The 24,735-nt window shown below is 38.1% G+C and overlaps 1 protein-coding gene across 1 annotated transcript in view; it reads left to right on the top strand.

Moving 5' to 3' along the window:
• Window positions 1–24,735, top strand: part of LOC139719043 (brefeldin A-inhibited guanine nucleotide-exchange protein 3-like) — a 70,311-nt gene that overhangs the window by 4,219 nt on the left and 41,357 nt on the right. The window contains exons 2-7 of the mRNA XM_071630487.1: window positions 3,096–3,412; window positions 4,906–5,030; window positions 5,809–5,946; window positions 6,916–6,984; window positions 9,286–9,393; window positions 12,774–12,810. Coding sequence (XP_071486588.1) covers window positions 3,328–3,412; window positions 4,906–5,030; window positions 5,809–5,946; window positions 6,916–6,984; window positions 9,286–9,393; window positions 12,774–12,810 — 562 coding nt within the window. The 5' untranslated portion in view covers window positions 3,096–3,327. The remainder of the gene's footprint in view (window positions 1–3,095; window positions 3,413–4,905; window positions 5,031–5,808; window positions 5,947–6,915; window positions 6,985–9,285; window positions 9,394–12,773; window positions 12,811–24,735) is intronic.

Here is a 24,735-nt window from a genome sequence, read left to right on the forward strand (position 1 = left end):
ACACCATTCCTTTGGTAAGATCTTAATACATGTAGGCTTCCAAATAAAAGGGAAAAGTTTAAAGGGAAAAGACCTCAGTAACTATTCTAGTCTTGACTAGTGTTACAAACATGTACACATACAGTGACTGTATACATGTACATGTAGCTTGATACCATGGTAGTTTAACCAAGTACTAGTACTACTAGACACATCACAGTTTGGCAGAATGAATGTTTGTGAAATTATTTCAAAAGCAAAAACAAAACAGAACAAAAGCAAAACCTAGTGAGGCTTAATAAACTCATAATAATATATCATGCATTCCATATAAATGTTTTGATAGATTACAAAGGTATAAAGTAAATTGATTCATTGATATCCCATAGCATTCAGATGCTGCAGTGAGTATTGAACTGATTTGTAATATCAGTTCAATGTTGGCAAATAAAGTTTGAAACTTTATTTTGTTTCCACTTTTTATTGGTCTTACCAGGAAAGGGCGATCTTTCTTCCATTTTCATTATTACATGAGTTCTTGATCCGCATACCAGGGCCCAACATCAATTTTTTGATTCACTCGACTATCGAGCAAGTAGATGTATGTATGAAAAATCATCAATTTTCAAATTTATATTTGCCCTTAAAATTTTACATGCCTGAAAATCCAAGCGCCAATGCATTTATTGACTTAAGGAGGAAATCAACCCCCCAAAATGAATAAAAGAGAAAATATTCCCTGCAGAACGATGAAAACGACAAAAATCGGATAAGAAATAAGGAATTTTTCTGTGACAAATTGAAATTTCAGATTTTTTCGGAAAACATTTCTTGACCAGTCCTATGAATATTCAAATGAGCGAGTTGATTATGTCATACATGTACCTCACAATTCTTTATATGTTATATATGAAATTTGTGTACATGTTCCCATACCATATCTAGTTGGAAACACTTTTTGTTTTTTTACCAAATGGGTGTTTTTAAGTTTTATATTCATATGGCTGAAATATGAAATTTTTGTCATTTCTGTATAAATACCAAATGAATAAGAAATTGTGAGAGCATGACATTGTCAACTTACGGTATGTTTTTTTAAAAAAAAGGAAATTTCAAAAATGTCATATGATCTTCTTTATTTCCCATCTGATTTTTGTCATTTTTGTATCATTCTGTAGGGAATACGTGTATTTTTCTCTTTCTTTTGAAGTTAATTTAGTTTTGGTGGATTTCCTCTTTAAAGAGCATCTGATTTTCAAATTAGAGTAAAAATTTTGTTCTTTAATCGGGGAGAGGTACTATAGCTGTTAGCATTTCTGTATTTTCATTTGCTTGACAAGAACTGATGTTGAGTCCTTCATAAAGTATGCAGTTTGTGGTCTTAATGACCTATACAACAGGTAGACACTCCCAGTGTACCGGTACATAGTTTCATATTAAAAATATGAAAATTACACTATCTGGATGCAAATATGTTGTATGGTCATATCATCATTATATATCATATTGTTAACATATTATATTTTATTATGTCATATCACATCATAATCATTATCATGTCGTAAGTATCATTATATCATATGATTAATCATATAATATCAATATATCATGTCATACAAATGTATATCATTTGAACTTATCATAATATATGTATCATATATATTATATCATATCATATATCATATCATAATCTCATCATATGATATCTCATGATTAGTGACCACAGTAGAATCATTTCATTGCCATTACTTCAAGTCTTAGAGAAATCAATCAGTGCTACTTGTAACGAGAATTACATACGACACTAGGCTATCCATGAAAATTGTTCGGTCAGTTAAAGATTAGGGGTCCTATCAACAGTAATGTGTTTGGGGTTGATTGTTTCACATCTTAGAAACCAAATACAACTTTGTAGGAATGCTATTTGAAAGTCAAAAATGGACACTTTTTAAAGATTTTAATGCTTATAGATTTGGTCTTTATTTTTTTGTTCAGTATCACTTGCAGACCTGCATACAGTCATACATGTGTGTGAAATGAGTGTCTAGCATAGCCTCTAGTTTCTCGCTATTAAATAAAGAGGGAATGCACAATCCTCAGAACTACAAATTGTACCATTTGGCTTACAGAAAGGATTGTGTAAATGCCATGAACTCCCTTTTGAGTATGAGAGCAAATATAAGCACTCCCACTGAGAATGTGAGAGTTTGCATGTCTGTACACAATCAAAGAGCATTTCATATTTGCCTTCAGTCTCAGTGCAGACTGCTGTGTGTTGTGATATTTTAAAGTACCCTGGTACCAAAATTAATATAATCAGGTACAGCTTGGTGCACCTAATAGATACAAGAGTTTACATGACACTGATGTATACACATGCTTTAGGGAATTGTGATTTTTATGGTGTTTGGAGGCACCACATGTAATGTTACGAGTACATGTACAAATGTACGGATAGTTGTGGTTTAAAGTTTGATTTTTGACTGATGTGTCCCTGCTTTCAGTGTCCTAGTTATTGTCAGCATGCATTCAAAATCATTACTGTGTAGTGCCATTGTGCGTAAGTCTTGCCATTAAGAAATGGAAAGGAACTCAGGAGAAGAATGATGGTAATGATGACGTGATTCGATGATGATGACTTAACACAGAGTACCTGGTACTGTAGCACCTTCGAAAAAAACGACAAGAGATGGCTATCCATACACTTGCTCATATGGCTTTGATGCTGTTGTCTTTGTTGAGGTGCCAATGCTGTTGACTTGGTACCAATGGCACTTTAGAATGTGCAGTCATGTTTTAGTGAGTACTATTTATGCATGTATACACTGCAGTGAGCCGTGGCATACATGTAAGGCCTACATTCTAATGTGGTTGTAATGTGCATCGCCAATCAATGCGAATCAATGCAAATTTGTCTAATGCAAGGAGGCAATTTTGCATCTAGTGTCTAATTATGAAATCAATCCTTTGCTTTGTGTGTGTGGGGATGTACATGTGCAGTATTTGTGTGTTTGTATGCAGTGCCTGTATACACATGTAGATCTGTATTATGTGTGTACTGTCTCAAGAAGGCAAAGTGTAATTGAGAACTTGTCTTCTTAATTTATCTTATCAAGAATCACCAACCGCAAACAAATTGCCAGGCCCCAGTGCATCCTAGAAACGACCTGGGAAAAGGGTTTCCCCTCTTCGGACTGACGACACTCGCTGCTATTTGAAATCGCTCTTGTTACTGATCCACGGCAGCAGAGATCCATCGAGCAGCCCCAGACAATGTGGGGGTGAGCCGAGTGTCCAGAGGGGGATCTCCAACTTCAAGCTGACCTCCTTGTCCCGTGCAATCCAAACATGGAGGCCGTTTTCGCAAACATCCTGAAGGAGACGTCAGCCAACAAACATGCAGCCATACGAGATGCAGTGGTTAGGGCCCAGGGTAAGTTTTGGTAAATTGTTTCAAGTGGTACAAAATGTGTTTCAGTTTGGTGAAGCCTAAGATTTAGAATGACCACCAGGTGTGCTCACCATCTTATAGTAAATAGTGTATTTTAACATGATTTATGATTGATCAAATTCGTAGCCTGTGACATTCATCATTTTTTTTTTTATAGTTTATGGTCGTTTAGGATAGTTCACAGTCATGAACTATGCTTTTTTCATCTTGCAGACAAATCAATGTAAGTTTGTATACTTTACCATGACCAAACATGTGGCATACTCTTTCATGCACTCTTCTGGTCAATAAACTCTAAATGCATAATTGCAGATGGTTGCAAGAAGTAGAACTTTGTTAATGTTGACAATAATCATTTGCCACAAATATGGATTCATTATGCAGATACGTGTAAATACGTAGAGTTTGGAACACATCAGTGAAGTTTTAGGAAAATCAAACTACCTGTTCAAAAGCTATGAATTTTTAAGGTATTGGTTAAATCCAAAATCTGTGCTGTCATCATATGGGAGGTCCCTATACAGTTATTGTGTAGATTTCCCTTTAACTGTGTTGAGAGTTACAGTGTATTACATACATGTAGTATGTTTGTATCATGAAACTAACACTTATTTGAACTTCAAAAAAATCCCACACAAATGATTTGGCAGTGCATACTTCTACAAAAGTAGGTATATGTAGTGATGCAGATACAGTACAAACAATAATCAGGGAGATTACCTCCCTGCAATAATAGGGTGTCTTCTGTGCCAGCTGTTGCCCTGTTGCCATGATTACTATAGAGAGAGTTGAATAGCAAAATGTGTGTTGGTAGTGGAAGGTCTCCCAGACAAGGTATTTTGACCATCTGTTCCCTGTGAAATCCTGACCGTCATTGTGCACCAGATATAAAAGTAGGTGAGTGCATGCCAGCCTTGAGTTAGAGAGAGAGAGAGAGAGGGGGGAAAAAAAATTCATGCGGAGGACAACTGAAACCATTTGTCGCCATCTTGATGGCCATGTGTGACCCGTCACCCAGAAAACCTGATTTAGTTTCTGAGCATTGATTTTCTGATTTTGGTATCCTAAAAGAATCCAGATTCTGTAGCATTCCAAATGTAATAAATAATTCATAGTAGTTATATGATTTCATCTGATGTGATGTGATACTTTTTATGTGATATGGTATGGTATGATGTCATATGACACATGATATACATGTACATGATCTAATGTCCCTCTTGAGATTAAATTGCTGATCTGATGTTCTTCAAATTAACAGATTCTGTGTCAACTCATTTGAAATAATTGCACATAATGAGTAACCAAGTACTCTATCACATGGCAATTCCATGGAAGTGTAATATTCTTGCAATCCCCTCCCTCACCCTACACCTCCCCTGCCCCTCTCCCACTCCCCTGTGATTTCTCTCCCCTTCCCCCTCTCCTGCCCACACCCCCTGCTCCCCCCTCCCCCTTGTTCCCACCTTCTATAGAAGTCTACAGCCAGGAGTCGGGGGCTCCAACACATTCCCTTCGGGAGGTGTGCATCACACCTTTCAAACTGTGTCTGGAATCAAAGACTAGCAAGCTGGTTGCACTCGGCATCACAGGACTCCAGGTAAGATGATGCTCTCTTCTCCTCTTCTTCTGCTCCTCTTCCTTTTCCTCATTCTTGTCACTCTCCTTCTCCATCTCTTCCTGCTCTTTCCTCTTCTCCCCTCCTCTGTCTTGTCCTCCCTCTTCTTCTATCTTCTTTCTTTTCTCCTTCCCTCCCTCTTCCTCCTCCTTTCTTCTTCTGCCTATCAATTCTTTCTCCCCTCCTGCTCCTCTTTCTTGTCCTCCCTTCTCTTCCATCTTCTTCTTCATTTTCTCCTTTCTCCCCTCTTTCTCCTCCTTTCTTCTTCTGCCAATCATTTCTTTCTCCCCTTGTGCACCTTCACTCTTGCCTTCCTCCTCCGCTTTCTTCTTCCTCCTCCTCCTCCTCCTCTCTCCTTCCTCCTTTTCCTTCTTCATCCCCTCATCCTCCTTTCTTCATTTCACCTCTTCTTTGTCCTTTCCTTTTTCTCCTTTCTCCTTCTCCTCCTGATGAAAGTATGTGTGATGAAACATTGAAGAGTAATCGTTTGCAAACAGGTAATATTAACTGCCTCAACCGTAATATACAGTCAAACCTGTCTATAGCGGCCACCCAAGGGAGACAAAAAAGTGGCCATTATATTCAGGTGGCTGCTATAGACAGGTTCTTTAACATGCTTTTTCTCTCGGAGGGAATTGTTTTTAGTGGTTGTATACCATACGGCAGGTGGCTGCTATAGACAGGTGGTCGCTAAGGCAGGTTTGACTGTACAAATGTATCATCTGTAATTTGCATCCCTTCTTGCATTGATTTCCCACAGAACATCTTATCGTCAGAGAAGCTGAAATGTCGCGAGAGCGAGATTGAGCACGAGGACGACACTATGCCAAACCAGGTGGTGAGGGTGCTGTCCGTCACACCGTCGCTGAGCGAGGAACAGCAGGTGGAGGTCATGAAGGTAATCAAGCCTGTACATGTTGTTCCCTTGAAATGATCTAGTTCTCTTTCTGTTTCAGAGTTTGGTGTTATTAGATTTGATCATGTTGGCAGCTGTAGTCATTTTGTTATTAATTCTTACACACTCAGGCATCCCAGCTAATGTATCTCGGCTCATAGTGCAATTCCTCATTATTATTATGCAAATTTACCTTATTATTGTATTTATGTTCAACTGTGAGCACTGTGCCTTTTGTTAATCACATCAACCCGTTGAGGACGAGTCCCGAGTATACTCGTGCAGGGGTCTGACTGTGGGAAATGCGTGGTGTAGCAAAATCAGCCCATCCTCAACGGGTTGATAGCATGGAAACATGCAAGTTATGTTCATTTTAGGGGGGATTTGCATTCCAATGTCTTTGTTAGGCATATTAGAACTTTAGCAGTGATTGACAGATGATGTCATGAACAGAATCTTGGCTTCGAACGTGGGTTTTTTTGTGAGTTTATCCAAGTAATCTGAAGAAAAATTGTAAAAAATTATTAGGAAAATTTTTGGTACATATTTAGATATTCATTTGGCCACATCATTAAGTGATGTTGAGGGTACCATGAATCAAAACAAGTCAGCATAAATTTGCAGTGCCTCGTCCTTTAAGGTAGCCTCCAGTGGTTGAAGTTGCAGTTCGTATATCATATCACCCCAAAGATACTATCCCAATCAAGCAAACTACTTATTGATGACGGTCTCCTCCCCACCTGTGTCTGAAAATATGATAGATTTTTTTCTTTCTTTAATACAAGTAATTGTATTATTCCTTTAAATACACATTAGGCACTCTAAATTGTATATTTTGATGACAATGTTGTTGATTTGTCAAAGTGATTTCATTTAAAAACTGAAATGAGACCAACTTGCCAGTCTATTTTGTTTATCTTTATTTCAATAAATTTTCTTATGGTGTAATTTTTTCCTTGTGTACATACACAGCTCCTGCTGATGGTGGCCTTCTCCAACTCATCCCACGTGTCACCACAGACAGTCATCAACATTGCCAAGGTACGTAGCTTGTGATTACAGCAATAATGATGCTAGTGCTAATTATTATGATATGGTCTTACCCAGGGTAAACTCTCCATTGTCAGCACAGTTCTCCCCAATGGACCCCATCCCTATAGGAAACAGAGAACAAATTTGCCATGACTCATTTTTACATAATATACAACACCATATCTATATCTAATTGGGGGGGGGGGGGGGGGGGGTTTGAGATATTAACCTGTTGAAGACAAGTCCCGAGTATACTCGGGCAAGAGTCTAGATGGGAAATGAGTGTTGTAGCAAAATCAGCCCGTCCTCAACGGGTTAAAGTAGACTGCAGTATTCTACGTTAGGCACAACTCATAAAACATATGATACAATATTAAAAGACAACACAATTTTGGCTAGGCTCTTGTGCAGTTTTCTGTACACTGGAACAATTTCTTCTTCTTTTTTTGTAGATCAAAATCAGTCCATGTTTTCACAAATGAAAAGAGTTAAACTTTGATATTTAATAAAGGAATAATCAATGAATATGTTTCTTTTTTTTGGTTAGAAATGTGTTTAGTTTGTTCAAAGCATGGAATGAACGTCAACGGATGGTGTAAATCAAAATGAGATTTGATGGAAAAAATGTGAGGAAATGCAGGACTGCTGTTCACAGCTCTGTGTTGCCATTGTCCAGTTCTGCCAGTCAGTGTACGTCCAGAGCAAACCAGAGGTGACCAAGGCCTGCCAGGTGACCATTATTCAAATCATGGCCGATGTAGCCCAGAGTACCAACAACCAGGTAGAGATGGCGTCGCTCACCAGTCTCCTTGTCGCCTCCAGAGTCCTGTTTCGTGCCATAGCAGTCTTTGTCCTTATGTCAATGCAGAATAGATTGTGTGATGCATGACACACAGCATACATCATAATTGATGTTATTAATATGTTTTATTTTGCCATACCTGCTTTCATAATTATGTTATATTTATCCACTGGTGCTGTCATTGAGTGGTACACATGTATGTTGTATACTGCCTACACTGAAATGTCCGCTTTAGCACAGGTCGTGTGTATTCATCCATATCACACCACAGTGGGCGTTTGTGTATAAAAAGGTCATTTGTCCACCCCTAAATATTCAGCTGTCATGTCCATTCTCAGAGACTCCAACCCCAAGCACCTTCTGATCGGGAGATTCTCCCACCTGAAACCACTAGCAAACGGGAGACTCCAATTTGATGTGCGCAAAGTTCTTTGCGGCTCTAGGGTTCTAGATGCTCTCTCGTGTTATCTAAGGCTTATTTTTCAACATACAATGATATTAAGTAAGAAATCATTTCAAGCAGGAGACACAGAGCCAGGGCGGGAGAAATTAAATCTCAAGCGGGAGAACGGGAGATTTTGCAAAAATGGGCTTTCGGCGGGAGATCTCCCGTCGAAAACAGGAGAGTTGGAGTCTCTGCATTCTAACATAGCAGTCTAGTCCAGCATAAATTGCACAAAATTGTGCATAAAAAAATATGGTTTAGTTTTCTACTCCTCAACAAAATTGGTAGTGTCCATGTATAGTTGTATAGTCAAAGCCACAGTAATTTATTTTCATTTCCATTCAGCTGCTTAGATAAGCGCACAATGTAGTTGCATTCCTCTTATCGTCTGTGTTGTCATTCCTTGTTGTGAACTTGAATGTTATTTATCACCACTAAACTATGTCTTTGTAAAACAAAAACAACAACCAACTAACTGCTGAGCAGTTATTTACTCTTTTGCACCAATAGTTTTTTTTTTTAATGTAATTCTAAACTCATTGAAGTAATCAGTACATTTCATGATTTAATGTGAGTTTAGACAAAATGTATTGTGAAAGACACCTTTAATTTTCTTTTGTTTTTTTTATGGGTGAGGGGGTTGGGGTGGGATGGAAGAGTGGGAAAGGGATATGGATAGGTGTTTTAAAAAAAGAACAAAAAACATCCCTCATGTATGGATTATAATAAAAATGAAAAGTCATATTAATATATCCAGGGTTAATGATATCAAACTGAAAAATTACCAAAATTTGGACAAGCTACAGGTGCTACCATCCAGAGCATAAGGTGCACATTACAATATTGTGGCATTCAGAAGGCATATACTGTGTGTTTGTTGTATGTACAGTGTGTGCTAGCTGTGTTTAATGTGCTATACCACTTGTTTCATTTGTGAGATGTTTGCTCTTGCCATCGTCGCTAGTATGGCACATAATTTTTTTAATGTAATGTGACTCATTTTGTAGAACATGATCGTTGTGTGCATTTTTGTTGCATGCGTCCGTGTCTCCCACCTCTGTAGGCGTGTCTAGAGCACCCTGCGATATCCACCCAACGCCAGCCCAACCCAGTTAGCCATGCCGCCAAAATCACTCTCTCGCAGACTCTGCGCTTGCTCTGTCAGCCGAAGGTAAGACATCTTTGGGTGATGGTTGTTATTCCAAAGGTCCAAAGTCTGAAAATGAAATTAGGTTTCAATTGTCATTCCAAAGCACACAACTTCTGTAAACCTAGATGTTCCTTTGTTCGGAAATGAAACAGGGTTCATTAATCTGAACATTTGTGCAGTTATTCCAAAAATTTGTTGGTTTACAAATGAAATAAGGTTTTGTTAATCTGAAAATGAAAAAAAAAAAATGTTGCATATCAACAAACCTTCAGAATGATTAACCTTACATGTATTTCATATTTGTAATAATGATTCTTCAAAATGATGGACCTTCGGAATAGCAAAGTTTAACCCTCATCCTCATCTGCAAGGCAGTGCTCCCACCTATCCCTTCCCTGTTCTATCCTCCCCAGACCTTCCAGTTTGCTGGGGAGCTTTTGCTTTAATACACATAGGGAGAAAAGAGCCTCGTTCATGAGAATGAGAATGGGATTATTCCCACATAAAGGCTGCCACAGGAATTATATGCCTTCTCAGTCACTGTGGCCAACAAAGTTATCCACTATACCCTGTTACAAACGACTTCACGGACTAGATACTACTGTAGTCAGATTCAAAACTGATTCCAAATATCAAGAGCATTTTAAGCTTCAGTGGAAATGTGGTATAAAGGGATATGACATATAGAATCACAGATTCAGCAGTCTCTTTTCTTTTGTGCTGATGCAACACAGTCCTGCAGTTTTCATATTTTGGGGCTACTTATGTAACGCGGTACATGTAGGCCTACGTGACGTAATAAAACAAACAAACAAACAAACAAAAACAAAAAACCTAGAAAAAAATTCCAATGGTTTCAAAGACCTCTTGATGTTAGGTTTCCCAGTTGCTTTGGTTTGGTAAAGGTCAAGCAAGATTTTGTACTCCAGTGCATGTTGTCCTGTTTGCCCCCCCCCCCCCCATCATTAAATTAGAAAAGCTCCCCTTCCTGTCATATGAATATGTCACGCTCTGAATGTGAGAAGACTGTTATCGCATGAATGGAAACCCTTGCCTCCATAAACACACCCTACTTTCTCAACAAAAACCATACCCACAAATCATCAAAAGGTATCTAAAGGTATTAGTTACTTGTCATTTCACATAGTTCATTCTGCTGTACATGTTATGTATCATGCAAACTATGTGTGCAAAAGCATCTGTTAGATAAAACAATGACAAAATGAGACAGTTTGAAGTTGTGTTATATGCAGTCTAAGCAAAGCAAGGGGAAAAAACAGAAGAAAAATAGCTTTACTTTTTTTTGTGTTTTTGTATTCACATCTATCAAGATTGTGTGTATTTCCAAACTGTCATGTACAAAGTGAAATTGTGCTGGAGCTTGTACTGTTATGCTGTATAATTCAGGAGCATAAGATTTTAATTGTGAATTGGGACTTTATGACCGAGAGTCAGAATAAAAAATGTGTATTTAAATATTGTCATGAAGTGGTTCTCCACCTCGGAGAAGCTATATATTCTGTGTTCGTATGTGGGAGGTACAAACAATTTGCATTTTGGAACTTTTGCGAATATCAACTAGACTCACAAAATGGGCAAAAATAAAATTATGTTAAAATATATGGCATATGGAGTGGAATAGAGATTTAAGAAAGGAAATCAATTTTACTCAGAAACCATATTTCTTAAAGCCTGGGTGTTCATTTCATGTAATAGGTACACTGTATGTGAAACAGCAGTCAAGGAGATGTGGTTTTGCCCCAGTCACATAGACATCTCGGATCACCCCGGACCACCCCGGATCTGATCCGGGGTGATTTGGGGAGAGATCTGTGTTGACGCCTTGGACATCCTTGGACATCCGTGTATGTCCGTGTAGATCCGGGGACATCCGGGGACATCCGGGGGGCCAACACGGCAACTTTTGGAGGTCAAAAACATCCGGCGTCATCCGGGGATTGCCATGTTGGCAGAGTAATCCGGGATGGTCCGTGTGACTGCCGTGTAGATGCCGTGTTTGTCCATGTAGATGCCGCGCTCTTTTGCGGCCTTACCCGTGTAGCTGCTGTGTTGATACCGTGTGTACAGTCATATCAACGCTCGTCGACACTTCATCCAGGTCGAAACTATCTTGGATCTCCCCGGATCTCCCCGGATCACCATGTAGATCCTTGAGGATCCGCGTTTATATGTGACTGGGGCCTTTGCTGTATCATTTGAAATTCATTCACTGTATTTGCATGATTCGGTGTTGTCTTGCTCAGACACTATGAGAAAAATGCTTGTGCTGTCTTTCTTTGTGTCTTGCAGTAACTATGTCAAGCGATAGTCAAAAGTTACGTTCAGACGATGAATCTTAACTTTGAGGATAAGCTCTATGGGGCGCCAAGTGTTGCACAGTCGATTTCATTGCAAAATCAGTCATTTCATCAGTGGAATGATCCATTTTGTCACGAAATGATTGATTTTGTAACGAAATCGACTGTGCGACACTTGGCACCCCATAGAGCTTTTCCTCGAAGTTAGCTTATCCTCGAGGTTAAGGATTACCGTCTGAACGTAACTATTGTCTGTAAACTTCTTTCTTGCCTTCATTTGCTGGTATATTCTTGTGCAAAATGTTTCCCATTTGTGTGGCTCCAAGTATTTGCATGTGATATAAATTTTCCTGTACCGTATACAGTCACAATATGACATAATGACATTGCATTTTAATATGAATGAACAATTATAAAATCTTTAATGCCTTTGTGATATTATGCATATCAACAGTTGATATGAAACATATGGAGATGCTGCTCCACCCAACATTTTTGGAACTGATCTCATACCAATCCTATGTCATGAAAGCGTAAGGCAAAGCAAGATATTTGAATATCACTCACTCCTCTATACTCTGCACATTTTTTAAAATTATGGAGCAGATCTATCTTTTTTCTTGTATTCTGAATTCTGTGGAAAAAAAAATATTATCTAAAACTATTCATTTGTTTGCCCTGGGTGACAAGTGTAGCTGTGTGTGAAGAATTGAAAAGTGTTTATGGTAAGTGGCAGCTGATGAAAATTTGTTTTAAAAATCTTAAAATGGGACAAAAAAAGGAGAATTTTACACACATTTCAGTAGATGTCAGTTACTGCATTATCCTGTGATTTTCTTTTTTTTATTACCTTCATTATAATAATATTAAATTTGGTCGGTTTTGAAATGTTAGTATTCATTAAGAAACGTTTTATGGTGACCTGTAGAATACCAGACAGTCAAAGCTGGATATTGTGGTTCAGTGCTCTAGAGTATGAACTCAACCTCATGTTTATGTGCACCACTAGTTGAATTAGCTTTGAATTTGAAACGTTGTTCACACTGGATTGACCACCACGCTCCTTGTGTTTCAATCATGCAGGTGAAGGATGCGATGATTATGGACACTGGTGAAATGGGTAAGAATGACAGCATGACAATGCATGAACTCTACTGATTCAGGAAGCCAGAATCAATTATAAACTACTCTCACTCTCATGAAATTCTGTACAGATGTATTTCAATGCCATATACCACTACGTTCTTCCAAATTCATCAAGTAATTAAGAGACTGTAGGAGACTGCAGATTGATTTTCTGCTGTAGAGAAGATTCATAGTTACATTGAATCCAATTGGTGTTACATCATGCCAATGCCCCTCTCTTCATAGTCAATAAATTTTCTCTAGGTTCTTATCTTTTGCATGCGTACTGCAGGCATCGACTCTCAGTATATTTATATCATTTTGCTTCTTACCTGAGTCTGAACAAATTACATAATTAGAATGTCTCTTACAAATTTGTAACCATGCTCATTCATAATTAAGGTAGAAATAGTGATGAACAAGCGCATATTGAATGAAGAAAGATTTGAATTAAATGATCTCTTTCCTTTTCTTCTCCTTTTTGAAACCTTTTTCTAGAATACATCAATGTTTGCTGGACACATCATAATTATTTTGAATGATATTTCGTTGTATGTCCAATAATATTCTATACAATATAATATGCAGAAAGAATCAGTTGAATATAAAACTATAAGATTGAATCTATACTATGCGTTGTACGTCAATTCAATTTGTTTTATAACTTCTAAATACCTCTCAAACAAGTCTTGTTTCTATACATATGATTTCACATGCAAACTTGTACTCGTGTTGTATTAATGTCTAGTAAAATGTTTAGTAAACATTGTGAATGATAACTATGTTGTGTGCATGTTCTTTAAAAGAACAGAACTGATATTTCTTATTTTATAAAAGTGATAAAGAAAATATGAATCACCTCCTTCTTACTGTACATGATTTACAGACCTTGTTTGGTTTCTTCTAAGACAAAATTAGAAGACTTTCCTTTTTTCACATCCATTATATTCTTTTTAATTGATTATGTGTTGACTGGAATGACTAAGATTGTGTTTACGTGTTATTTTTTTTTTCATGTCGGTTTTTGACTCTTCCATTTCTTTCAGACATTGCCTACAGTACTCCCTATCATGATCCTATTATCTATTCACCAAGCGTGCCCTGTTTCAGTTTTTGCACCCCCAATACTCAATGTGTAAGCATCACAGCGATGTGTGTATTGTGAGAGTGAAGCACTGCATGTGTGGGAGAAATCATGTGAAGACGTACTGGACATAATCACCGCTTTGATTCCCATAAGTTGATTGTCGAAGCCAGTGAGAAGCAGATATACTGTACAATGTGGACGCAGGTCGCTAACCATGCCCCAGAAATATTTTGTCACTTTATAAATGATGCATCGTACACAAAGATGAACTTAAGTTGAATAACAATCCTGATGATACCAGAATTGCTGTTTTATGCTGCTTTTATATACATTGTGCAGTTTTCATTGCTTTCATGGTCAACATATATGTGCTGTAAACACAATGGCATAAAGATTTTCAGATAAGATATTATGAGGTCCAGTTTTTGCATCATGGCTCACTAAATACCATACAGTGAAGCCCTCCCCAGAGCTGCCATGGCAATAATGCTGTAATGTTACTTTACAATATTCAGTATGACTTTTCTTCATCAATAACAGGAAGAAACTGAATTTCTTTTTTAGTACTAAAATTATTTTTTCTTAAATTTGATTTATTAAACATATATAGTATGTGTTATCTTCCCATTTTTTAAACTAAAATATTAGTTTCAACTTCATTTTTTTTTTAAACTGTGCATCATTAAGTTTTGCAGTTGTAGATCTGCAGTGGTTGGCAGCCCTGCCTCACACACTGACCAGTCAAACTTTTGGAACATCTACGTATTGCATGATTTCCCCCATCCCAGTGTACGAAGACTGTGTGAGTGTGTGTGTATGTTGGATTTGTCAAATGGTGCTTTAGTGCAGTGTTTTCAGAACATGCAGCTGCAGCACCACTTGGCAAGTCTGACCACTCTGTGCAATCAAGTCTTATAGTGACGTAGTGTTTACTCATGTCATGAACTCATATTCTATAATCATTTTTATGTTGAAATTCCTTACATTGCTGTCATATTTGGACATCGTTGTATGTAAGTCATGATATTACATTATTTCTTACTCCTTTTAATTGTCAATATTACAGTGTATAATGTTTTGCTGTTTGTGTTTTAGTTGTGTAATTCTTAACTGGAATATATTAGCAATACTTTTGAGTTGTGAGTGCAATGCAAATGTTAAAAAATTTAGAATGTTTGACTATTGAAAAATATATTTTGAAAATGTTGAGCAAAAAAAACCCTTACTATTAAAAAGTGTAATAGTTGCATGAATGTGCATTTCAATGTTCATTCCACGAACAGAAACATTACCCATGGTAGTATAGTGGTGGTTGAATACAAATTTGATAAATTAGTCATTTAGTTGTGATGAAGTCATATGCCACTTGACCAAATACAACTGTATTCAGCTCAGTTCAGTACAATTGTAATCAGAAACGTTTGATTCCTGTGCAGTAATCAGTCACACTGTAGAGTAGTGCATGATGTGCATGCCATCTGTTCCTCTATACATTTCCCCTCTTCATGCACAGACTTTTATTCAAAAGCCCCAGTCATCAAAAACATGATTGTACCACAGAAAGAAACTTGTCTTCAAGCCTATACAATCATGCTGAACCCAGTCCAAAATAAAAAGAGACTTTCCAAAACAGTCTACAAAAAAGCACTCGATTTTGGGAAAAATTTGTTACAAATTGATCCATCAATGTGTAAAAAATGGCTTTTGCTACTGAAAATGATGCTCCCAGGTTCGCCAAAAAGCGAACCTGGCAGCCAGGTTTGCCAGAAAGCGAACCTGGCCGCCAGGTTCGCCAAAAAGCGAACCTGGCCGCCAGGTTCGCCAAAAAGCGAACCTGGCTGCAAGGTTTGCCAAAAAGCGAACCTGGCTGTAAGGTTTGCCAAAAAGCGAACCTGGCCGCCAGGTTTGCCAAAAAGCGAACCTGGCTGCAAGGTTCGCCAAAAAGCGAACCTGGCTGCAAGGTTTGCCAGAAAGCGAACCTGGCCGCCAGGTTCGCCAAAAAGCGAACCTGGCTGCAAGGTTCGCCAAAAAGCAAACCTGACCGCCGGGTTCGCCAAAAAGCGAACCTGGCCGCCAGGTTCGCCAAAAAGCGAACCTGGCTGCAAGGTTCGCCAAAAAGCGAACCTGGCCGCCAGGTTCGCCAAAAAGCGAACCTGGCTGCAAGGTTCGCCAAAAAGCGAACCTGGCTGCAAGGTTTGCCAGAAAGCGAACCTGGCCGCCAGGTTCGCCAAAAAGCGAACCTGGCTGCAAGGTTCGCCAAAAAGCGAACCTGGCCGCCAGGTTCGCCAAAAAGCGAACCTGGCTGCAAGGTTCGCCAAAAAGCGAACTTGGCTGCAAGGTTCGCCAAAAAGCGAACCTGGCCGCCAGGTTCGCCAAAAAGCGAACCTGGCTGCAAGGTTTGCCAAAAAGCGAACCTGGCCGCCAGGTTCGCCAAAAAGCGAACCTGGCTGCAAGGTTCGCCAAAAAGCGAACCTGGCTGCCAGGTTCGCCAAAAAGCGAACCTGGCTGCAAGGTTTGCCAAAAAGCGAACCTGGCCGCCAGGTTCACCAAAAAGCGAACCTGGCTGCAAGGTTTGCCAAAAAGCGAACCTGGCAATCAGGTTCGCCAAAAAGCGAACCTGGCCGCCAGGTTCGCCAAAAAGCGAACCTGGCCGCCAGGTTCGCCAAAAAGCGAACCTGGCTGCCAGGTTCGCCAAAAAGCGAACCTGGCTGCCAGGTTTGCCAAAAAGCGAACCTGGCCGCCAGGTTCCCCAAAAAGCGAACCTGGCTGCAAGGTTTGCCAAAAAGCGAACCTGGCTGCCAGGTTTGCCCGAAAGCGAACCTGGCCGCCAGGTTCGCCAAAAAGCGAACCTGGCTGCTAGGTTCGCCAAAAAGCGAACCTGGCTGCCAGGTTTGCCAAAAAGCGAACATGGCTGCCAGGTTTGCCAGAAAGTAAACCTGGCAGCCAGGTTTGCCAAAAAGTGAACCTGGCATACATTACAAAATCCTTTTCAAAGAAGAGAAAATATTAGGTGCATTTTGATGAGCCTATCTAATTGCTATCTAATTGTTTTCATTATATTTTCCTTCAGTAAATGTGAAATTACCACTCTTGGTTTTTGTGTATGAAGAGTTTAGATAAGTGCACAAACATTTGTCAGTGACAATCAATTTTACCTGTGTAATTACTCTGTACTAATTGTTAATTTCAGCCCATTATGTCCGTAACAAAACAAAACAAAAAACATGTTTTTTTTTAAGTTTTACAAATTAAGCACTCAGTAAAGAAGAACATACTAATTGAATGCAATGCAAGCTCATAACCCTCTTCCGAAACACCCATAAAGAAACTTCTGCTCTGTAATAATTAAGTAGTCAATTATTGTTAAAAAGTGTACATCTGTAAACAGACACATATAGTGTGACTGTATGTGAGCTTTATAATTTCATGAGGATTGATTTGTTGATTTTATTTTCTGATGTTTATTTGTGATTTAATTGAAAGGTAGCATGGAACATCTCGATAACTATGATTAAGTTGGAATACTTGTTAATTAAACTAATTAGCAGTGTTTGTTTGTTTGTTTTGTTTTTTGTAGATTGCATTGCACACATATTAAAAAACAACTTTTGATAGTGGGTGTGCATGGAAATTAAGCCTTTTTGTAATTTTGTAATTTGCAGAAAGATGATAAATGCAGCCTTTAGGCCTATGCTTCTCCTATATTTTCTACATCGCACCTGAGAACTGGATTGTATTCGGCTATAGTATTAGTATTGATAGATATAGCCCTGCATGTGGTGTGTGAGTGTGTGAACATACATACATGTAATTATCCATACATGCCAGGGCTGTCAACACGGGAAACTAGTTGAGAGTGAGACTCCCATAGGCCAATGCTATTAGGAGTCAAAATGCGTGAGATCAATAGAAATGCATGGAAATGAAATAAGTTTTAGATCGAGTGAGAAAGGACCTCAATGCATGAGAGTTGGCAGCCCTGACGTGCACACGTATGCAAAGTTTGTATGTGCTAGGCTTTGCATTCTGCGTAACAAGTTTGAATATTTTGCACACTACACAGCATACAAATGAAGTGGAACATTATCATTAAATGCAATTTACGTGTAATGGTAAAGCAAGAACTGTAACTACCGGTACACAATCAATGTAATATTTTGCAACAACATTCCCGCATGCATATTGATCAGAAGAAAGCTATATAAAGTTATAGGTCCAGTACCAGGTATCGCACAAACATTTGATGAAGTCCAAATGTCAAATTGACAAACACAAGTAAGTCAAATGCTCACAACTCATAAAAGGATATACAGTAGTTCTGGACACTCAATCGAAATGTTTATTCACAGCTCCTAATCATTGCATGATCACCATCCAGTGCACCACTGGCCTCATCCTGTGAAGTAAACAGTTTACAAGAGAATATGGGATAGACTTACAGTTGTACAAACTACATGGTGTACGTACTATGAAATCCGTTTAACAATATTTGTGAGTCAGGACACCGCTCTCTTATCACAGTCGTCATCTTATGGCAGTCCTCTTCTTCAAATGGCCATGTTCACGATGAGCAACATATACATGCTGGTTTCAGAGGATTTATATTGTGGGGATGGAAAGTGTGGAACGATGTCTGGCCTATGTCCATCAGTGCAGGGGTCAGAAAAGGTCAAGACCTAGCCAACTGCCAAATCCGCAGAGGGTTCAGTGAGTGGAATGTGATAATTCAGACACACTAGCACAGTGCCTGCACTACACATACAGTGTAGCTATACAGTTCTCATGGCAGCGTGTGTGCAAACCAAGGTTATTGATAATGTTTTGGTGGGAAGCCACTTGTATGAGATGTATTAAACTAACAATCCCACCTCATCCCTGCTTGTGAATATATCATACACATGAACATTATAAAAGGGGATGGCTAGTACAGGGCTGCCATAATTGGAAACTAGTTGAGAGTGAGACTCCCATAGGCCAATGCTATAATTTAGGAGTCAAAATGAGTGATATCAATAGAAATGCATGCAAATGAAATAAAGTTTTAGAGTGAGAAAGGACCAAAATGAGTTCTGCTAGCAACTGTTCAGTGGGAATGCTGGGGGATGATTGTTCCAATCCTTGTGGGATAGAGTACTTTATATACCGGTATCTATTGTTGTGTGGAAATTATTTGCTTTAGAATTAATGGTCTCATATAATTATTATTCAAGTAATGTGCAGTTCAATGTTTCCAGGTTAGCATGCCTGACAGTGACGGGGCATATACTGCACATTACTTGAATATGAGATCATTCTGAGGCAAATAATTTTCATTCAACAATAGATATATAATATACTCATAAAAGAATCCCACAAGGATTGCAACAATCACCCCTCAGCATTCCCACTGATTCCCACTGATTAGTTTGGTAATACAGGCTATCCCCTGTAAGTATGCATTTCAGTTAATTGAAACAGGTTTGTTTAGTATTTGTTTGTTCATGTGTTTGCTTGTTTTGGCGATCATGGCGATCATGGAAATTTGACAGAACTCCACAGTAACATACCCAGTTTTATGTTGATTGTGAGGTTAAGGCAATTTAGATGATTTTGATAATTTACATGTGAATGCTAGAAGCTTAATAAGAATTATAGTGAGCTGCATGGTTTCTTTACTGTCCTAGAAGCTGCCTCTAAAAACCCACTTCTTACGTATATAGACATACAAATATCAGGATACTCTTTTGTTCAGGCGTATATATAACTTAAGCTTAACAGTTGGGCCGTGGGTGTGTCATTCATGGTGCGGCAACTGATCTCTTATAAGATCAGTGATGCAGCTTGCTTGGAGCATACAAAAAAGCTGTATGGTGTCTTCAAGAAAGCATATTGAAACAGCATCCATTAATGGTAGTGCAACGATCTTATGGCATGTAGGCCTACACAGCAATAACACTGCTTTGGCAGTACCCTGAAGGCCTATGTTTTTGGTAGTAGATGATTTAATTCATCCGTTCAAAGAATAATGAGCGAGGTATTACGTAAACAGGAGAAATCAGAAATTCAAAAGGAATGGTGCAAAAGTATACTAGTGCATTAAGATAAGTATTCAATTAATGAATGAAAATTCATTAGCATTTGATGAGGACTATAAGATCACAAATGAAATTGGGATCCTTGTTCAAGCAACATACAGACTCATACATTTGCTATGGAGATCAATTACCTTCACATTGACATATGAAAATCATTACTCAAAGTGAACAGAGGGGCTACATTGCATCTGCAGACATTGATAACAGGAGGAAACCCATACTTGATATTCATAATCTGTACTTTTTGACATCCTTTTTATAGCTCACCTGAGCTGAAGGCTCAATTGAGTTATTGCGTGTGCTCTTTGTCCGGTGTGTGATGTGCGTCATGCGTTAATTTTGTACTTTCAATTTCTTCTTGAAAACCCCATGACTGATACAACGTAGTTCACCAAACTTGGCAGGTAGCATCCATCCCGAGGGGAATAGAATCTCAATTTATGCAAATGGGCACCTTTTTAAAAAAAGTTATTTATGAAGTTTTCAGGTGGAGAGGCAGTCCTATACATCGATCCAAGTGTTTTCAATTTCTTTAAAGTTTTTGTGTTGTGTGTGTGTGTGTGTGTGTGTGTGTGTTTTGCGTTTGTGTTAAGAATTATTCAAACGAAAAGTGCAAAGATGATGGGATGTACCCATGATTTTTTTTTCTTTTTTTATGTCTAGAACGTCTGGTATTATTTTATAGAAAGCTGTTTTTTTTTTAAGTCACCTTGATATGAGTCATATCAAGGTGAGTCAAGTCAAGTCACCTTGACATCGAGTTAAGAGATGATAATGAAATCTCTGAAGCGTTTAATTCATATTTTGTGAAGGTTGGATCTAATTTAGCTGATGTTATTCCGGAAACGGATATACCTTTTTCTACGTATTTAAGTCATCGCAATAATCAATCTTTGTTTTTTATGCCTGTATTAGAATCCGAAATTGTTGACATTGTAAATAATCTTAAAGCCAAAAAAAGTACTGGTTATGATGGAATTTCTAATTATCTTCTGAAATATGTTATACATGAGATTGTTGTACCTCTCGCCCATACAGTACAATGTATATTTAATTTGTCATTGCTGAACGGTATAGTGCCTACTAGGATGAAAATCACTAAAGTTATCCCGATATATAAAAAGGGCCGAGAGGACGAACTGGGAAATTATCAACCAATATCGTTATTAACCTCTTTTTCTAAATTACTTGAAAAGATTGTGTACACACGTGTATTCCGATTCTTAAATGACTGTAATGTAATAGATGAAAATCAATTTGGATTTCGTAAAAAGCATTCCACAATTCATGCTATTTTACTCATGATAGAGAAAATTATCAAAGCGATCGATGGCAAGTGTCATACAGTAGGTATCTTTCTTGACTACTCCAAGGCCTTTGACACAATCAACCATGAAATATTATTATACAAATTACAACACTATGGGATTCGTGGGAGGGCCTTGGAGTGGTTTAGAAGTTACCTCACTGGAAGAACTCAATTTGTTAGTTTGAATGGCCATGTGTCCAGTTCACAGCCTATAACTTGTGGGGTACCGCAAGGATCCCTTTTAGGTCCTTTATTGTTTATTCTTTATATGAATGACTTTCGCAGTTCGTCCTCTCTGCTCTATTTTCTTCTTTTTGCCGATGACACCAGTATTTTTTATTCAAATCGAAACCCTCATGTTTTACTGAATACCGTAAATACTGAATTAAAATCAGTATCTAAGTGGATTCAGGCTAATAAATTGTCATTGAATTTGACCAAGACAAAATTTATGGTTTTTAGCAATATAATCAATATTTTGCCGGGTAAGTTGGTTGTAAACGACGTAGAATTGAACCAGGTGGAATATATAAAATTCCTTGGTCTCTATATTGATTGTAAGTTGACATGGAAAGTTCATGTTGATTCTTTGCGTAAATTATTATCAAAAAATGTAGGTGTTATGTATATTAAAGTTAAAACAGTTTTTTCCTAAACATGTTCTGCATTCATTGTATTCTACTCTATTTTTGCCTTATATAGGTTATGGAATCCTGGCATGGGGAAACTGCTTTCCAATAGACTTAATTCTTTATTATTGATACAGAAAAGAGTTATACGGATAATTAACTTCGCCACATTTTTCGAACACACTAATGTCTTGTTCTTTTCCAGTAGAACACTTAAGATCCAGGATTTATATCATTTTAATATCGGGTCATTTATGTATCAATTAAACTCAGGTGGTCTCCCTGATGTGTTTTCTTCGATGTTTGTCAAAAATACTGAAGTTCATTCTTATCCTACTAGACAAAAAGATTCTTTTCATCTTTCTCCTGTAAGAACCGTATCTGCTTTAAAAACAATAACCACTACAGGACCTAAATTTTGGAATGAGTTGGATAGAGAAATAATCCAATCTCAGTCTCTTTATTCATTTAAACATAAACTTAAACTAGTTTTTCTGAATTCATATCTATAGCTATTCTTCAATCCTCCTCGATATTCTCTGTTCATACTTCACATTACTGACATAATCGATTATGTAACATGTGCCTCGCTCGTGATTTCTGTATTATCTCCTGAACTTCCTTTGTACACATTTGGTATCTCTGCTATTGTACACTGCATCTGACTTGTACCTCGCTCGGGTGATCACGCAACAATCAAGAAGTCTGTGCCGCGGACATTGTTTTCATTGTTTTCTTTTTTCTTTTTCTTTTTACTTTTTGGCGTTTATATTTCTCCAATTCAGAAACTGTCATTCCTTTAATTACATACCCAAGTAAGAAATAATCTCACATCCGCATCTGGGAATCTACACCCTACAAGCAATGCTTCTATGTAGATTCCTCATATTTCACATGTTTTATTGTCTTATAAGCTGTACGTGACAATTCATCCAGGCTTTTGTATTGTGATGTTTATGTTTTATGTATTTGTTGAAATGTGGAATATGGAACAATAAAAAACAAAACAAAAATATGAGGTCCTCATCCTTTTCATCCAATTTAGCTATACTGCCATGTAATTGATTAATTGTAAGCCCTAGGGATCTCACTAATCTGGCTGTGGTGACAGAACAATAATGTTTGTACAGGCCTATGCCAGAATGAATGTATTTACAAAAGTTAAGGGTCCCTTTAAGACACCCAAACTTGGTGGCACACAGAGTGTATGGTGCACACAGCAAAGTGCAGATACAGTGGGCTAATGTTACTTTACTCTCCCCTGACCATGAGTCTGGTGAATGTTTTGGCCAAGTCTTATCAAGGTGACATTCTTTTTGACCCCTGAACTGTACAGGGGCAAAAGTTAAAATACTTTCCCCACAATACAGCATACACTGGACACTCACAGAGCTACATGTACCAAGTCTCACGCATTCTGCGTGAGACTCGAGCATTTAGGGTCTGTCTCACGATCTCACGCATGGCACCCATTTTTCTCACGCATCTGGTGAAGTCTGCAATTTGGGCCAAAAATAAGGAGCATAGCTCAAAGGATTAAAGTGATAGTTGCAATTGAAGATATATTTCCCTTTTGCCTTTCAAAATTAGTAAAAAATAGTCACTAAAGTATGCACCAGATCGCATCATTAAGAGCTAATAATTTAAAAAAGCTCCCTACCATGGGAGTGGGACACCCTCCTCGTTCGCGTGCGCATGCGCATGAGCGCCAAGACGCCGAGTCATAAAAATCTCACTCATAAAAGTTTTTTGAACTTGGCATCTCTGCACTCATTGTGAACATACAACTTCCTGCATTTAGAAATTATAGTGTCCAGGGCCCTTTTCATGAAACTTGTTATGAGTGCCAAATTGCAATTATAGCTGTTGTAATGAAATCCTTACATGATTGGATTGGCGCAGAACAAATTTGTCACAGAAATGTGGTAGTTAATGTCACGGATAACAAGTTTTGACTTAGGACCCCCAATTAAGAATATTGTTAACAGGTTCCATACTTTAGTTGCTTAAATTTTTTCAGTTACCCCTTTTTCCTTTAATAGCAGAGTTCTAAACTGTTTTGGCATTGTGATATTGTTATGCCCTAAAATTGAAATCAATATTTTCTTGATTTACCCTTGACTTCAACAAACCTCAATTATAAGGCTTTACATTGTTTCATTAGGTGATCATATTCGTGTCAGGTGGTCGTGTTACCTACTTTTCGTGAATAACATGGCCTAATATACAAAGGGTTGGGTAAGCAGAGACTCCATACCCTCCCGTTTTCAACTGGAGATCTCCCGCTGAAAGCCCATTTTCGCAAAATCTCCCGTTCTCCCGATTGAGATTTGATTTCTCCCGCCCTGGCTCTGTGTCTCCCGGTGGAAAGGATTTCTTACTTATTGCTATCGTATGTTGAAAAAATAAGCCTTAGATAGCACCAGAGAACATCTAAAACCCTAGGAACTTCGCACACATCAACTTGGAGTCTCCCGTCTGTTAGGGGTTTCGGGCGGGAGAATCTCCAGATCAGAAGGTGCTTGGGGTTGGAGTCTCTGGGTAAGGTCAGGTCATCGAATGCAAAGTATGCTGCTTCCGGCCACCCAAGAAAGGGTATGTGATTGCAGTCTGATGAGTAAAACTTTTTTTTTTTTTTTTTCAATGTTTTTATTGAAGAAAACACATGACATACAAACAAGAACAAAACACTACATGCATTATAATTTGATACAAAATATCAAACAAGGCCTGACATTAAAGACCTAGTAAAATGGTTTAGACATTTTTTTTCTTAATGATTTAATAATATTAAATGTTAAATTCTAAGTAATTCCATGGT

The sequence above is a fragment of the Diadema antillarum genome, unplaced genomic scaffold, assembly GCF_040938485.1.
Source record: "Diadema antillarum isolate AM-2024a unplaced genomic scaffold, OU_Dant_1.0 scf00000103, whole genome shotgun sequence".
Lineage (NCBI taxonomy): Eukaryota > Metazoa > Echinodermata > Echinoidea > Diadematoida > Diadematidae > Diadema > Diadema antillarum.